Raw genomic sequence first — 15,306 nt, 5'->3', positions numbered from 1 at the left:
AGTCCTTCACACAGGCGTGGCTCCGTGTCTTCCTGTCCGCACTCGACTGGTGGTTTGGCTCAAACAGCTGCAATTATGTATTTTGAATCTTTTATGAATGTCATTCCTTTAGCTTTACACATGTTAAAAAAGTTTTAGTGGTATAAAGGACTGATGGAGACCTGGTGGAGCAGATGATCTCTAACCTGCCTCCTCTCAGGGCCTCAATTCACACGAAATCTTTTTAGCGCAAATTCAAAATGATGACTCTTTGCTGATGTTTCCAGTTTAAGAATAATTAACAGACTTGACAGATATTTAACCAGTTTTTGCTTCTGTGATTAAAATTTTCCATTTTTTCTCACTGAAGTCCCTGAATGTGCTCTCTGTGAAACGTTGAGCAGATATTTCCAAACTGAAAGACACACATCAGGAGTGAAGTTTGCTCTGATGCTACTGGAAGTGGGTGCAGCGCAGCGCGCTTATGGTCCGACAGACCTGCTGAACTCGTTCTGACCTGACCTGAAAGAATCCTGATGAACACAGAATTGAAACCCTGCTCACACATCAAGCAATAGACAAAAAAAACACAAGATAATTTCTCTCTTTTTTTATACCAGACACTGTTATTAGCGTGCCATGGAAACGTTCATTTGTCACACGGCTGATTTTAAACTGTGAGATTCAGATTCAGATTCATTTGGACTGAAGTCCTAATGATCACAGTCAAAATGTTTTAAATGCTTGAAACGTTTTATTTTATCTGATGTGTGCTTAAATATTCATATTTTAAAGTCCTTTGCTGTCCTGAGTGATTTCTACATTTAACACTTTTTTTTTCGAATGTTCATGTTCAACAGGAGCCACAGATGAAGATCCAGCTTTAGCATTTTTCACTATATTCATGTCAAGCCCACCTGCTGTATTTAGATTCACTGTGATTGTTGAGGATATGAACGAAACTGTACAGCCTGCAGTCTGCAGCCTTTACAATCAAGCATTAAACATATTTTTTTAACACAAATATTGTTGCATTTATGGAATTGAATAACTACAATTAAGAATGTTTCACCTTAATCACAAGAAAACAAAATGATGATTGAACATGCAAATTCCACACAGAACGGCCAACCAGACATGGACAATGTGATATACTGCTGAGAGATAAAACACCTCTACACCACCGTGTGGCCCCAGGACTGAATAAAGGCTTTGAAAGTGGCCAATAAATGGCATGAATTATATTAAAATATAAGTAAAATTACATATTTGGATTAATACTGATCTGGATCTCCTTCAAAATAAAAAAAAAAATCTTCTGTCCGCAAATCATTGATTCAATTTAAATGAGAAATTCATTCATAATTTCCATCTTTTCTGATGGATCCTGGACACAAATACAATCTGGTTCTCGCACAAAATTAAACCATATCATCCTTTGCATATTATCTGTTGGCCTGTCAGATTGAAGTCAAGCCTGTGAACATACTTTGAGTAATCCCGTCAAACAAACAAACAAACAAACAAACAAACAAACAAACAAACACAAAGCATCGGTAAAAAATTGCAGTGATGTGGGTATTTGTTTATCGTTACTTCCCCCCCTGCTGGGGAAAGGTGGTTTTGTGGGTTAATCCCCGCATGATTAAAGATAAAAACAGGGATCTTCTCCTCTGCGTTGCATAATGAACTTGTGAGTTTTTATTAGAGAGGACTTTTGTGACCATATAAGACCGCCGTTGTTCCGGTTCTGTTCTCACATGTCTCCTTGCCTCCTTCCCTTCTCTCGCTCCCTCTACGGGACGCGGACGTCATGAGGGAGGAGAGGAGACGAGTGCACAGCGTCAACTAAACGGAACGCGGCCGCAGACGAGGCTCTTCCTCTGTCTGCTCTGCTGTGCTACCATCACTGTGGTCATTTTTCTCATCACTAGCCCGTCTCCGCCGGCCTGTTCCTCCCCGGAATAGCAACAGTTGGTGGATTATTGTCGTAACGTTTTGGAGCAGCGCTCATAAGAGGCCAGAAACATGAGTGTCGAGGCGTACGGGCCGAGCTCGCAGACTCTAACGTTCCTGGACACGGAGGAAGCGGAGCTGCTGGGAGCGGACACCCAGGGCTCCGAGTACGACTTCACCGATTTCACCCTGCCGAGCCAGACGCAGACCCAAGGCCAGACCCAGAGCCAGCTGGACGGACAGGTCAGCGGGCTTACGGGCGACACGATGCGTGTCCCGCTGGGTTGAGTCAAACGTGAATTTGCTAATGTTAGCCAACAACATCGACTAGCATGATGACGCCTTACGTCTGTTACCATGCTTTTATCCCGCTAATGGGCTAGCACGCTAAGCTAACTACAGTTAGCACGCTAGCATGTGAAGAATACTGTATGGACCAGCAGGACATGAAGCAGAGCAGTAAGAATCGGAGTTTATCTCTGCTCATTGTGTACAGAGACGACAACACTGGATTTTAAATCCCGGAACGTGATCCAGTCAATGTACATTATCTCATTGTTGATATGACAAAAACCTAGACTGTTATTGACATGTATGTATTAGTCTGACTATAAAGAAATCTGATTTGAACAGTTTCCAACATGTTGGACTATGTCAGTTTATATAAATAAAAGAGCTGTTTGGGCTACATTCAACAATCAGCTTTATTCAGGCAATCAGTAAACTCTAAATCATCTTACAAGTTTTCTGTAAGTGAGTGAAATGGGTTGTCTTCCAGTCCAGATGTTAGTGGTTCAAACCCCCATCTCACCTTGTCTGTATGTTAGAGATTCTTTGAGCAACACTCTGACTCCCAGGTCTTTCCCCCTCTGCATCCACAGGTGAACGGGCCTGACGGCGTGCTGCAGAACGGAGACGACCCCGTGGTGAAAGCCAGTCAGCTGCTGGCAGAGTTGAACTTTGAAGAGGATGAGGAGGACACCTACTACACTAAGGACCTTCCAGTGCATGCCTGCAGGTGAAGAACCGAAGTCGAGAACATCTGTTCATCCTCTGCAGGCCGTTACCACCCTGCAGTTGCAGGAGACCTGATCGGACCCTTCACACAGATGAAACTGAGGGTGCAGGGTGAACCGATCACATGGTTTAACAGTATAGCTTACAGTATGGTTTTATAGTATAATAGCCTGTGTTGAGTGGGACCATTTCTGACAGGTAGATTTTGTTTAAAAAACAAATGATATAAATGTGAAGATTCATATTATGTGCTTGGATTATTTTCCACAATGTGTTGATGGCCATAGTTTATCTTTCATTTTACTGCTCCTGCTGTGATCACACTGTTCTCTGTGGCCCATGAACTAAAATTTAGTTTGAAACCCTCGATGATTTATTTTAGGGTTTTTTTTTTAATTCTTGTGTGTTATAACTTTTAACAATAATTCTCTCTTTAAAATAATTTTTAATGTTCTTCTTAGTTACTGTGGCATCCATGATCCAGCCTGCGTCGTCTACTGCAACACCAGCAAGAAGTGGTTCTGCAATGGTCGTGGAAACACGTCGGGCAGGTAGGATGATCACCTGCTCCACCTGTTAGTATTTAGTTACTTAGAATTGATTTGACTGTTGGTTTTTATGTCTAGTTTTTTCTTCATTATTCAGATTAAGTTGCAATTTAGGTGAATTTTAAAGTGATCCGCTCTAAAATAAGCCACTACCTGTCATTTAGATTTAACATCAGACTGCATCAGTGGTCAATGATGGGGACTTGCTTTTTACTGTTCATCAAGTTTCAATAAATCTCTTCGCGACATTAATGTCATTTTCTTTGGCCTTTAAATTCTAATTACAATAAAATATTCAGGACACGCTGAGTCTGAGGTGTGAGGGCGCATCAGTGGTGCGCAGGTCACCCTCGCTGTTCTCGCAGGAGGAATCTTTTCATCTGGCAGGAGCCTTCACTGTCATTCTTTTCACTTGTAGCCACATTGTTAACCACCTGGTGAGGGCGAAGTCCAAGGAGGTGACCCTTCATAAAGACGGCCCTCTGGGAGAGACGGTCCTGGAGTGCTACAACTGCGGTTGCCGCAACGTCTTCCTGCTGGGCTTCATCCCCGCCAAGGCCGACTCGGTCGTGGTGCTCCTGTGCAGGTAAAGCCAGTTTCGCTGATCGGAAGGTATGGTTCAATTTCTCGAACCGTGTGTGACGCTGTTGCTCCGGGTGTGCGCAGGCAGCCGTGCGCCAGCCAGAGCAGCCTGAAGGACATCAACTGGGACAGCTCACAGTGGCAGCCGCTCATCCAGGACCGTTGCTTCCTCTCCTGGCTAGTGAAAATCCCCTCGGAGCAGGAGCAGCTGCGAGCGCGACAGATCACCGCTCAGCAGATCAACAAGCTGGAGGAGCTCTGGAAGGTAAACTCACCCCAGCATCCCACTGAGTGCTGTGGCAGGGAACATCCTGGACAGATCGGGAGTTTAAATCGCAAACGCAAGCTTGCTTGCTTGTTGTTGTTCCTGTTTTAGGGTTTGTTTTTGTTTTTTTTAATAAAAAAAAATATTTGAACTTTTAAGCTATTCCTAAAATTGTTTTCATGTGGGTGAAATGCAAACATCATGATTGATTTGTTTTCTACTTTGCTTTATTCACTTTTCATAGTTTTTTTTTTGTTCTTGTTCTTGCTCATGCTAATACTATTTATTCTCTCTATGCTCAAAGAGCTGCTTCTTGCAGACATCTTGACACGTCATATTTAGGAAAAATACACGTTTCCAATAATTATGGCTCTTTTATTGTCACCTGACTGAATAATAAGCACAGACACAACACCGTCATCCTGAAACTGAAATCTTTCCTTTTGTTTCTTCTGCCCACTCTTATAATAGTGTAATGTCAAAATGTCTTTTAGGTTTTTAATTGGCATTAAAGAGTTTGTATCTGATGAGTTAATGTAGCTGATCTATTGCTGTTGTATTATTTGTTATATTATTTTCTGTGTCGTCTTATAACCTCATGTGTTTGTTTTTTGCTTTTTGCCCCCTGACAGGAGAATCCCACGGCCACCTTGGAGGACCTGGAGAAGCCTGGAGTGGACGAGGAGCCTCAGCATGTGCTGCTTCGCTATGAGGACGCCTACCAGTACCAGAACATCTTTGGTCCTCTCGTGAAGCTCGAGGCCGATTATGACAAGAAGCTGAAAGAGTCACAGGTACATAAGAGTCTAACAAAATTACTAATCTGCTTTATATTTGTCACTTCTGTCAGAAATGATCCACTTGTTGGTTGTGGCGATGAAAACTATACCTGTGTTTGTAATGTTTGAGCTTGACAGTGTTGCTGTTACGATCAACAGACTCAAGACAACATCACAGTCCGGTGGGATTTAGGCCTGAATAAGAAGAGGATTGCCTATTTCACTCTTCCCAAGACGGACTCCGGTAAGTACTTCGGTTTCAGAAGTTGTGTCAAAGAAAAGAAAAAGAATGGGCTGCATTTGTGTGATCATTTATCACGATTGTGTCACTCTTTGTCAAAATTGACATTTCTAATAATGTATTGGTCCAATTATAAGATGATTCTAAGGTGATTGTTAACTTTGGAAGACAGTAGTTATGTATACTTGTGGCTGTGGTTTTTGTTCTGAAGAGATTTTTGTGTTTTCTGCTCTTTCGTAGACATGCGACTAATGCAGGGAGATGAGATTTGCCTGAGATACAAAGGAGACCTGGCTCCTCCGTGGAAAGGAATTGGACATGTGATCAAAGTCCCTGACAGTATCCTCATGAGGCCCCAGTGAGCTTCTCGTTTTCACTGGAATCCTGGATTTTTACTAACACCTTGTGGTCCCTGCATGAAACTACAACAATATGAGCAGAATCAAAATACTGACAGTCGACAACTTGAGCTGAACAAGCCAGAGATAGGATCTCGGTAGAAGTCCTTTAAGCAGAGGTGTTCAGGTTCTGTACATAATCACACCATCAGTGAACCATTCACACTCTCCTGTAAAGGAAATTGGGAATCATCCAACTGAATGACTGTGTTTTGTGAGAACATGCAAACTCAGTTTGCAGTTTCCTTGACCGGCTGTCCCAGATTACGGTGATGAGATTGCCATCGAGCTGAGGAGCAGCGCCGGGGCTCCGGTGGAGATCCCCCACAACTTCCAGGTCGACTTCGTCTGGAAGTCCACCTCCTTTGACAGGTATTCAAAAACCAACTGAAAGATTTTAAAGCTGTTTGGAAGAAGTTTTACAAACGGCGTGCGTCTGTCGTTTGTGCTGCTGTCGTCCATCCAGGATGCAAAGCGCCCTGAAGACGTTTGCTGTGGACGAGACCTCGGTGTCTGGCTACATCTACCACAAACTGCTGGGACACGAGGTGGAGGACGTGGTCATCAAGTGTCAGCTGCCCAAACGCTTCACCGCCCAAGGCTTACCTGACCTCAACCACTCCCAGGTGAGCTGGAGGCACGGTTGGAATCGCAGCTGAAGATATTTTTCCTTGTATTTTCTTGTTGATGCACAGATTAATACATGTTGTGCTGCAGGTTTATGCTGTGAAGACGGTGCTGCAGCGCCCCCTCAGTCTGATCCAAGGACCGCCCGGCACCGGGAAGACGGTCACTTCTGCCACGATCGTGTACCACCTGGCTCGACAAGGAAATGGGTAAAAAGAAAAAAACTCTGCTGCACAAGTTATGTGCAGTATTATAAAAAAATCTTTATGTAAACAGCGCTGTTTTTGTGGAGTAGGCTTCTTCTAATATCCTGCAGACAGTGAAGTAACTTGCGTCCTCCTCTGCAGGCCCGTGCTGGTTTGTGCTCCCAGCAACATTGCCGTGGATCAGCTCACCGAGAAGATCCACCAGACGGGTCTGAAGGTGGTGCGACTGTGCGCCAAGAGCAGGGAGGCCATCGACTCACCAGTGTCCTTCCTGGCTCTGCACAATCAGACCCGGAACATGGACAGGTAACAGAAAATTTTACATATTTTAACTTGGCTTCACATCGTTAGTCAGTGATCTGCACAGTCCTTACTTGTCCACGGTCTCAGCATTAACCTGATGGCATTGTTTCATGCTTGCAGTATGCCAGAGCTCCAAAAGCTCCAGCAGCTGAAGGATGAGACCGGAGAGCTGTCCTCCTCGGACGAGAAGCGCTACAGAGCTCTGAGACGCACGGCCGAGAGGGAGCTGCTGATGGTACCAACACTCCACTCCAGTATTCTGTTTGTGCTTGAATTAGATAAACATGTAACCGGATACCGTCGAGTTTCAAGAGCAAAGAGAAAATCCTTCGTTCCTTCTCTCATTTCCAGAATGCCGATGTGATCTGCTGCACCTGCGTCGGCGCAGGAGATCCTCGTCTGGCCAAGATGCAGTTCAGATCCATCTTGATCGATGAGAGCACGCAGGCCACTGAACCAGAGTGCATGGTGCCCGTCGTCCTGGGCGCCAAGCAGGTGGGACTCATAGGAGTAAAAGCCTGAATTTCTAACATTTGGCTTATTAAGGTTTTTTTTGTAACTTTGCAACAATCTGCTGATTTGTCTGGTAGCTGATCCTGGTGGGCGATCACTGCCAGCTGGGGCCTGTGGTGATGTGCAAGAAGGCGGCTAAAGCGGGCCTGTCCCAGTCCCTGTTTGAGCGCCTCGTGGTTTTGGGGATCCGGCCGATCCGCCTGCAGGTTCAGTACCGCATGCACCCGGCCCTCAGCGCCTTCCCCTCCAACATCTTCTACGAGGGCTCGCTGCAGAACGGAGTCACTGCCGGTGAGATGCTTTGATTCGCTGAGTTATTCATGATCACTCCACCCAGGTTACAGCTTTAGTTTTTCAGAAACTCCTCCTGTTGATAATGTGAACAAGCCAAATTAAAAGAAAACTATCCATATGTGTATTTCTGAATAGAGCATAATCACCTGAAGTGACTGCAGCTTTAGGCATGAATAATAATAATCCATAGATCCACACGCCTGCAGCCGCTGCTCATATCTGTTCAGCTCCGGTCCTGAGTCGTTTCCTCTTCCCTCCGCAGCCGACCGGGTGAAGAAAGGCTTCGACTTCCAGTGGCCGCAGCCTGACAAGCCCATGTTCTTCTACGTCACCCAAGGCCAGGAGGAAATCGCGAGCTCCGGAACATCTTATCTCAACAGGTTCCTGCTTAATTCTGACATTATGTTGGCAATATGTCGGCATTTTTTCCCTTCAAGCCTTTTTTTTTTTTTTTTTGTGCCAGTTCTATCTGAACACAGCGAACGTTCACTGTTTCGCAGCCAGTCTCTTCAACCACGATCTATAAATAACACATGCAGTCACTGTGGGCACAGGATATCATTTAGATTTCCATCTTAGGGAAGGTTTTCTGAGTTTGCTGCTCGCAGAAGTACCTCAGAGTAATCCAGCTGATGTGTGAGACTTTTTGAATCATTTTAATGGTAATCGATAGCTAAGTTTGTTTTTTGTTTACTGGTCTGATGGCACTCTGACAAATTATTTCACGGTGAAACATGACCAGAAAAGCGTTTAAGTGGTCTTACATCATTTTCTGTTCCATTTTTAATTTGGACTCTTCCGTGGAAGAATGAATCGCTGTTGCTCACCAGGATGTGTGTTCCTGCAGGACTGAGGCTGCCAATGTGGAAAAGATCACCACGCGCTTGCTGAAGGCCGGCGCTAAACCCGATCAGATCGGCATCATCACGCCGTACGAGGGCCAGAGGTCCTACCTGGTGCAGTACATGCAGTTCAGCGGCTCGCTCCATACCAAGCTGTACCAGGTGAAATGTTACGCTGTCCGTTCCTTTACAGACACATGAAATGCCTCATTTCTGCTGGTGTTCATTTAAATACCAAATCCCTCATCTAAACTTTTTTTTCTTTTTCTAATCCTGTGCAGGAGGTGGAAATTGCCAGTGTGGACGCCTTCCAGGGCCGAGAGAAAGACTTCATCATCCTGTCCTGTGTGAGGGCCAATGAGCACCAGGGCATCGGCTTCCTCAATGACCCCAGGCGTCTTAACGTGGCGCTCACCAGGGCCAGGTGAGCAGCAGCCTGATGAAAATGAGCGATCCGGTGTGATCCGGCTCCCGTCGTTCCTTCCTAATGACTCCCCGTTTCGGTCTGGCTGCGGCAGGTACGGCGTGATCATTGTGGGGAATCCCAAAGCGCTGTCCAAGCAGCCTCTGTGGAACCATCTGCTCAATTACTACAAGGAGCAGAAGGTCCTGGTCGAAGGTCCGCTGAACAACCTGAGGGAGAGCCTCATGCAGTTCAGCAAACCCCGCAAGCTGGTCAACACCATCAACCCTGTGAGTTCAGTGTGTGTGTGTGTGTGCAGTGCTTCTGAAATAATTATCTCACATGATAATAACCCATTCATGAGTATTATTTTTTTTTCCTGTTGGATGTCAAAGACGTGGTGTAAAATTTGCACGTACATCTCGACTGAGGAATGAATTTAAGTCTCGATGCCAATCAGCACAGAAGCTAAAACTATTGATCCGTCATGAATACGAACAGGCTTAAAGCGGCGGTGCCCAGTAGGTCGACTGCAATGAACTGGTGGTGTTGAGAGAAAAACAGATGTGATTGTCAGGCTGAGCGCTCTCCTCCTCTGACTGTCATATGACTATTCAGCCGCAATTGGACTCATTAAAGGTGTTGGATCGATCCATTAGTTAATGTCTGAGCTGAGTGGCTCACAGCAGGGGGTGGGGGGGTGACGGAGACCCTTTGAATCTCCTGTTTCCATAGCGATGGTTGACTGACTCCTAATGGCGTCACTGGTTGCCGTTAGCTGCAGCAAAGGTTTAAGATGTGTGAAGGACGCGTTGCGGTCTTTGTAAATGCCATCCTGTTGGTAGCTCCTCAAGATGTTTATGGTCATTCGGAGTTTGTGTGAAAGATCCATGTAGGAAAAAGCAGTCAGAGTGCATTCCTCTTGAATTTTTTTTGTGTAAGTAGATCTAGTTGCAAGGGTTTTTTTTTTTTTTTTTTTTTTTTTTTTTTTTTCTTTTTCGTAATTGTTGCCACTCCTGGTTAATTGTGATTTTCTTTTTCCTCAGGGCGGTCGATTCATGAGCACAGCCATGTACGATGCCCGGGAGGCGCTCATTCCTGGGTCTGTCTATGACCGCAGCAGTAATGGTAAAGTCGCCCTCTGTTCTCCTCACGGATGTTTGTTGACTTTGGCACTTTATTCCAGACCGTTTTAACGTCTTGTTAGAGTCAAATCAATAAACATACGAATAACTTTCTTTTCTTTTTCTTCCCCATTGCAGGACGTTCATCCAACATGTATTTCCAGACCCATGATCAGATCGGTATGATCGGCACCGGACCCGGTCCGATGTCCTCCATGAACCTCCCCATCCCCTTCAACCTGGTGATGCCCCCCATCCCTCCCCCGGGGTACCTGGGCCAGGTCAACGGCCCGTCTGCAGGTGAGAACAGCGTCAAACTGTCAGCCACTCCCACTTCTTCTTTTTCTCAGTATAAAGATTATGAGTTATCCGGTTGACCTTGCTCAGGTCGCGGTGGCGGAATGAAAGGCAAGTCGGGCGGCGGAGGCGGCGGAGGGACTCGAGGCGGCCGCCAGAGGAACCGCAGCAACATGGGAAACCACAGCGGCGGGGGCGGCGGCCCGGACCGCGGCCACATGAGCGGCAGCCAGGCCAGCCAGGACCAGGGCTCGCAGCCCTTCTCCCAGGGGCCGCTGACGCAGGGCTACATCAACATGAGCCAGCCCTCGCAGATGAGCCAGCCCGGCCTCTCGCAGCCCGAGCTCTCCCAGGTTCGTTCACGCTCCAGGACTCGGCGGGTAAACTTCCAGTGGAAAAGCTCTGAAGGCCAAAGCTGCTGGCGCCAGCAGAGAGAGCGCACAGGAACAGACTGTGGATTTGACCCAAAGATCAGTGGAGATAACAGTAAAATGTACTTTGGAGAAAACATCCACCCCTGAGGGCAGAAGCACATCATTAATCAGTATTTTAGTGTGTTACCTGGAACACCTTACTGCCTTTAATAGAAAGATAAATATGTTTAGGATTAACGCAACATTCTTCCAACAAACTTTGAACTTCTGACTGACGCCGCGGTTTGTGCGCTGCATTGAAGGACTGCTTGTTCTTTTTGCCTCCAGCACTAGTTATTCAGCCGTCCTCCGGCTGTGGTCGTGGTTAAACCTCAGGACCTGCCTGGCAGGTCCCCGATGGTCCAACATAATGAATTAGAATGTAAAGTTATGAAACATTCAGAGAGGACTGTGTATTCCCAGGGTTTGTCCAGGTTTCCTACTTTCATAAAAAGTCCGTGTTCCTCTCTTACATGGAAAGTAATGGAGAACTGTGGACTGCTGTGTCTCATCCCCCCCCCCTTCTTGTTTGTCCCATTATAGGACAGTTACCTTGGAGATGAGTTCAAGTCCCAGATCGATGTGGCTTTGTCGCAGGACTCCACCTACCAGGGGGAGCGGGCCTACCAACATGGCGGTGTGACTGGACTGTCCCAGTACTAGACTGTAAGATTCCGCTGCGGGCTGAGCCGACTCATGGTTTAGGGGGAGTGTGTGCTGGCGGGAAAAGACCTTCACGTTCTGACAGGCACATCGCTGTGTTTGCCTTCCAGGTTGCTGAATCGGAGCTGGGCCTGTGTGAAGCTTAGTTCATTGTGATTTTAATCTGGGTAATAACAAAAAAGAACAAACATGGATACCCGTTTTCCACTGCTACAACCGAAGCACCACTGTGTGAAAGTAACAGGAGAGAGACCGTGAGAAACCAACCAATCACAAGAGTGAGAGCGAAGATGGGAGTAGAGCTGGACAGGAAGAGAGCAAGACGGAGCGAGTGGGAGGCTGGTGGAGGAGGGAGCGAGAGAAGGAGGGGGCACTGCTGCTCACACGCCAAGGAGAAAGCTGTCGTCCTCGCAGCGGCGCAGTCGGAGAGGCCAGACCTTCGACGGGTCGAGGAGGGCGAGAGGTCTGAAAGATTCTGGAGGGAGGAAGGGGGAGGAGGACAAAAAAAAAAGGGGCGACTGTGTCACCTTGTCCCCCTGGTGTGCCCCCGAACCCGCGGGGGTCTGCAGGCGGGGATTGTTGGGAATCTTGCTCCAATAGCCGAGAAAGACGGAGAAGAGGTGTCTCACACAAAAAGTCCTCCAAGCTAACTCAACAGGACGTCTCTGTGACTTGGAGGGAAGGAGGGTGGAGGGACGGAGACACGACTCTTGAAGCAGTTGAAATGGCAACTTTTTTAAACTCAAAGCTTGAATTGAGGCTCCGCATCCGATCACATTCTGGACACCCAGGAGAAACATCCGGCGTTTCGAGTGAACTCACAACGTGCTCGTGACCTTGCGCCTCAAAGAGTTCACCACGAAAATTTCGCGGACCGCCATAAGTCACGGGTCTCTTGCTTTTCTTTTTCAGCTTTGAGTTGGAAAGTTTTCTGAATGCCGGCTGTTTTCACCGTGAGCTCGCGCAGGGGGCCGTCTGTCCAGGCAGGTCTTTCGCTAGGTGGTCTGCAAAGAACAAGTGGTGGAATTGGATCTTATAAGTATAAAAGAAAAACATCTTTGTCTCCAGATCTGAGCTCCAAACATCTCCAGATAGTGAGACAATCTTGTTTTTTTTTTTTTTCGTTGTTGTTTTTGTTGTCTTCTGTGTATGTTTTTTTTAGTTGTGCAGAAGAGTGAGAGGAGGCACTGTAACCAGCTTGTAAGTGAATCGAGCCGTCGTTCTTTTCTGCTCACCTCGAAGCACTGAAGCTCGCGGATATGAATCGCCACCACCGCCGACTGAGAGAATCTCCGAGCACCTGATCGACACGGCGAGGAGTTTTCACTGCAGCAGGGTGAAAACCTCCAAGCCCCGCCCCCCCACATGAGAACAAACACGTTGAAGAGAAACTCCACTTTCACCTCTCCGGACTGTGGTGAACGGTGTGGAGACGCCGTCGTAAAGTCACATCCCGTGTGTGAAATGTAACGTAGGCAGAACCTTGCTTTGGGAGCACGCCTCTTGTTTCCTTTCTTCTAGTTTTTTTTTTTGTTGTTTTTTTTGTTCTTTGTTCGAAAAAGTGTTTCAGTGAGAAAATGAATAAACCGTCAGAGCCGTAGTGCAGTCGTGTTGAGGACGGTGCTGTTTCTTCTGCGACTCCGGTCCCTGGTAGCGCTTTTCTTTGTGTATTTTTATTTTTTTTTTTAATCTAGTGTTGTGAGTTCTCGCTTTCTCGTATCGGTATCTACCAGGCTTTTGCTAAACGCTTTCGACCGCCTCGTGTCCGACGCGAAGCTTCTTTACATCCTGCTTTAACCTCCCGACACAGAAAAGCCACAGAGGAAGTGTAAACACACGGACCAAACGTGAACACTTACTGGCGAGTTGTGAATTCATTTGAATTATTATTGGTCAGATTTACTGTTGCCTCTGGTTATTAATGCTCAGAATGATCCAACTTTATAGAGACCCTTTCCGAAAAGATGAGAATATCATGTAGACGTTTTAATTTCATGATTCCATTGAAGAAGTTAAACTTCCATAGATTCAGGGCCCACAATTTAAACAATTTCCGGTATTTGATCATTTTTATGTCATTTGGGCTTCCAGCTTGTAAAACAGGAATTCAAAAATTTAGAATACTGTGGAGTAATTGAATGTTTTAAACGGACTGCTCCAGCCAACTCGTTGAGAGTCCATGGGGTGTCATCAAGATGATCTGATTTTTTGGAAAGTGTCTGCATCGTTAAACAACCTTCTCCAACATGACTTCAATCAGTTCATTGAGCTCTGGAAGATCATGGCAAATGCCGAGGTTTGGGGCGAAAGAATAGCCCCCAAAGTCCACCCAGTAGTTTGAAAACCCTGTTTCAACCGGTTTCAAACTGAAATCTGCAGAAACGAAACCCACTGTGGTGGAAAAGAATCGGAAGAAGGAAACAACCGTTTGCAGGATGACCTCTGCAACCAAAATATTAGCAACGCCTCACAAACTGTGGCCAAGATATGCTTTAAAACTTTAAATCAGCATTTTAAAAGGCGTTTTAGGATAAATGGCTGTTTTAAACATTATTTTTGCTGTTCTGGAAAAGTTAATTAGATTTTATTTTTCTTTATAATTGGGTGTAACAGTAACGCTGACTGCTGTTGGTGCATCGAAAGCCTACACAAGGCATTGAATTACTGTGTGAAAATAAAGACAACTTGTGCACATTTAAAGTCAAACTTTAAAAATAATTTCACAGTAATTAACTTGCACCTGTACTTTTTGCATGTCTTCTGACTTGAGAGTAGTTTTTCCTCTGCTGTGATATTTTGGTTTGCTGTTTAAACTACAACTGATTTTTCTTTTTTTGCCAGTTGGATGCAGCCTATTTAGTTTTTCCTGTCCTCAAACAGATGTTAGTTAGAAACTGCTCTCAAAATCATCCTGTTGATAATTTTGGAAAAATAAAGTTTGCTTCTTTTTGCTCGATGAGTTTGATTCCAGTGTCATTTCTATTTACAGGTGGACCTGAAAACTAGTCATTAAAGTTAGTTTTTGGACTTTGAGAGAAAAGCCACATTACTTAAAATATTTTTGGAGTTTTTTTTTTTTATAAAGGCATCTTTTTTCAGTCCATGCGTGATATAGCAAAAAATATATGGGAGTTTCTTTGAGAAATAAATGAAGACTCATTTTGGGTGCATGAGAAACTTTGGAACAGTAAGGCACATTTAGACAATAAATGCAAATTACCCCCAATAAGAAGCCTGGAAGGACACTGTAAATGTATTATGTGACATATTTTACAATGCTAGTACTAAACTTATTGAAAAACCATGCATACTGCATGATGACAATCAGATTATTCAGTGATCAGACGTTCAGGCCTCTTTCTGAAACGGTGGTGAAGTCTACATTTACTGGACTCGTTCTGTTCCACTGTAACTACCAGAGCCTCGGTGAAGCAGCTGTTTCGGGCCCCAGAAGGGACAACGTCAACTCACAGGTGGCATGTTTTGGTTCACACTTTGGGCAAATTGCTACAGAAAGCAGAGTTTTATTGTAAATCTAAATTTGCCAATAACAGAAACAAAGAACTTACAAAAGTGACTTGGACTTATTTTTTGTAATTTTTTTTAATGATTAATTTATTTTCCCCATTTTTCATTCAAGGATTAGATTTTATGTTGTTTATGTTCAAGAGGAGAGTCGTACATATCATTTCAGGTTCAGTTTTATTCATTTTGTATTATTTGAATGTTTCCATCAGTGGTCTTTGTTGCTGTTTAGAATAGTTTTGAGGAATCTTTTCCACTACAGTTTCCTTGTTTCACATCATCATTTAGTCACAAAAAAAATGTAATAATAATGTTTTGTTGCTTCTCTTTT

The 15,306-nt window shown here is 45.1% G+C and overlaps 1 protein-coding gene across 1 annotated transcript; it reads left to right on the top strand.

Moving 5' to 3' along the window:
- The first annotated feature begins 1,838 nt into the window (after nt 1-1,838).
- LOC115405973 (regulator of nonsense transcripts 1-like) lies at nt 1,839-14,401 on the top strand. Its single transcript, XM_030115798.1, has 24 exons — nt 1,839-2,178; nt 2,817-2,953; nt 3,414-3,503; nt 3,919-4,086; nt 4,167-4,347; nt 4,980-5,141; nt 5,286-5,370; nt 5,608-5,706; nt 6,029-6,137; nt 6,232-6,391; nt 6,483-6,601; nt 6,740-6,904; nt 7,022-7,136; nt 7,253-7,396; nt 7,492-7,705; nt 7,971-8,088; nt 8,556-8,712; nt 8,832-8,974; nt 9,069-9,243; nt 10,000-10,081; nt 10,216-10,377; nt 10,465-10,727; nt 11,331-11,453; nt 11,561-14,401. Exons 1-23 carry the CDS (start codon nt 2,008-2,010, stop codon nt 11,448-11,450), a joined length of 3,339 nt encoding a protein of 1,112 aa, XP_029971658.1. The 5' UTR covers nt 1,839-2,007; the 3' UTR covers nt 11,451-11,453; nt 11,561-14,401.
- Nucleotides 14,402-15,306: the final 905 nt, after the last annotated feature.

This window comes from Salarias fasciatus, chromosome 18 (assembly GCF_902148845.1).
Source record: "Salarias fasciatus chromosome 18, fSalaFa1.1, whole genome shotgun sequence".
In the NCBI taxonomy this organism is placed as follows: domain Eukaryota; kingdom Metazoa; phylum Chordata; class Actinopteri; order Blenniiformes; family Blenniidae; genus Salarias; species Salarias fasciatus.
Note: the sequence above shows the minus strand (reverse complement) of the source record. Positions and strands in the feature narration are given on the sequence as shown.

Bases quoted from the DNA above. Each gene is read 5' to 3' on its own strand.
- LOC115405973 (XM_030115798.1), top strand. From the start codon at position 2,008: ATGAGTGTCGAGGCGTACGGGCCGAGCTCGCAGACTCTAACGTTCCTG. The intron at 6,392-6,482 runs GTGAGCTGGAGG...GTTGTGCTGCAG, and splicing joins CTGACCTCAACCACTCCCAG to GTTTATGCTGTGAAGACGGT. The intron at 10,728-11,330 runs GTTCGTTCACGC...GTCCCATTATAG, and splicing joins CGCAGCCCGAGCTCTCCCAG to GACAGTTACCTTGGAGATGA.